A 1,762-nucleotide genomic window follows, 5' to 3' on the forward strand; every position below is an offset into this window, starting at 1 on the left:
CAAGGATGCGTGTCCAGCTCCAAAAACCACACAGCAGTTACCGTAACGGTAGATTCATCTTTAATAAAAACCAATAGCTCCCTCAGTGGACAGGAAAGTGCACTGATGTCCCCCTCAATGCTACGGGGACCACTGACACCAAGCACGAAGCATGCGGACGCCGAGCCCAGCAGCCCTCTGTCTGTTTCTGCACCCCTCCAGGTCCACCCCGGCCAGGTTTCAGGCTCATGGCACGCAGGACACAGCTCAGGCTTGCTCCAGGCTGGCCGGCTGCAAAGGCAAAGCCCCTGTGCTGGGGTTGCAGGTGGTGGGAAGGTGGCCCGGCCTTTGCCTGCATCTCTCTAGGGAGCAGAGCCAAAGGTTCTCCAGCCATTGTGGTGCAGCCTTGGTTTACTTTTTGAGGACGGGAGAACGTGTGCTCTCTTATCGTCTCTCTATCGTAGGCAATCGGTACGGCTTCACGGTGGGCTTCACGTCCTTCTGGGTCTCTGTCTGTCAAAAAGAAATGGTGAGAGGTGCTCAGCGGAGGCTGGGACAGGCCAGGAGCCCGGAAGGTCGGAGAGCAGCAATACCTTCTTGTTGGCCTGGCCGCACTTCAAGGTCTGCAACACCTTGCCGGGGACTCCATGTGCTAAGGTGGACTGCAACGTGGGGCTGGAGTAGGACAGCTTGGTGGCACCTGAGAGCTTGAGCGGGGGCAGCTGCGTGAAGTAGGCCGGGCCTCGTCTCTGGGGAAGGGCCTCCTCGTTCTTCAGAGACTGTTTCTAAAACAAGACAAGGTCTGTCGAAGACAAGGGCGGCTTCCCCTTTGTGGGACTTGAAAGAACAACCGGCTCTAGGCACTACGTCTGCCACTGAGGTGACTTCAGCAAGTCTTCCCCTGGGGCAGCCCTCCCATCTATGGGACTGAGGCAGCAGGTGAGGCTCTGAAATCCCCATTCTCCGAGATGTGACAGGTGTGGTAAGCTGTCCTGCTTGAGCTCAGCTAACCAAGCCCAGCCACTGCCTGATTTTGTACATCTCGTGAGCTAAGACTGGCTGTTACGTGAAAACGCTAGGCTGTTCCAGTTTCTGCGTTCACCACTAAAGCTGTGCTGGCACACAGCCTTGGTCACTATTGTCTGCAGCTTCTTTGGTGCCGCTGAGGATGGCTGGCCCACAAAGTCTAGAAAGTTGGCTCTCTGGTGTGTGGATCAACCCCTGGGCTGGCGGAAGTGGGGTGGGGGTCCTGGCTGGGCCCTCTGACGGCTGTGATGAGAACCGAATCCAGGGGTGGGGGTGGAGGCAGGTGCTAGAACTTGGGACATTGTGGGGAAGTCGGGGTGGGAGCCCCCGGGCTACTGGGGGGTAAAAGGACCCCCTTGGAGGTGGGAATGGGGAGATGGGTGTGAGGAAGCTGTTACACAGGTGGTAAGAGCAGGGATCTGGATTTCTGGAACGATCTGGGTCCTCAGCTCCCAGGAAGCCAGCCCTCAGCAGATGGTGCGGTGGATGAAGGCCAGGAGGTGTGTGGAATGATGAGTGAGGGTGGGGTGGGTCATATGGTGGGGGGGGGGAGGTGTCACACGGTGGGGGAGCAGCCTTGGGACCCAAAGCTTGGAGGGGGCCTGGTGTCTTAGCCCCAAGACCAAGACCACCGTACCTGCTTCCGGGCCTCCCTGGCTGCATGCCAGTTGTTGCTGGCGGGCCCCAGGGTTGCAGGGTACTCAGGGAAGGAAGCGTGGCTGCGGCCGCCCAGAGCTTGCTTCTCAGCTGCCCTGGG

At 58.9% G+C, this 1,762-nt stretch overlaps 1 protein-coding gene across 1 annotated transcript in view; it reads right to left on the reverse strand.

The window, feature by feature from the left end:
- Positions 1 to 423: 423 nt before the first annotated feature.
- MOK (MOK protein kinase) overlaps positions 424 to 1,762 on the reverse strand; it is a 53,299-nt gene continuing 51,960 nt past the window's right edge. Inside the window, exons 8-10 of the mRNA XM_006839612.1 lie at positions 1,643 to 1,757; positions 573 to 764; positions 424 to 492 (exon numbers count right to left, since the gene is read on the reverse strand). Of these exons, the coding sequence (XP_006839675.1) occupies positions 424 to 492; positions 573 to 764; positions 1,643 to 1,757 (376 nt within the window). The remainder of the gene's footprint in view (positions 493 to 572; positions 765 to 1,642; positions 1,758 to 1,762) is intronic.

Source organism: Chrysochloris asiatica, unplaced genomic scaffold (genome assembly GCF_000296735.1).
Source record: "Chrysochloris asiatica unplaced genomic scaffold, ChrAsi1.0 scaffold00025, whole genome shotgun sequence".
NCBI lineage: Eukaryota > Metazoa > Chordata > Mammalia > Afrosoricida > Chrysochloridae > Chrysochloris > Chrysochloris asiatica.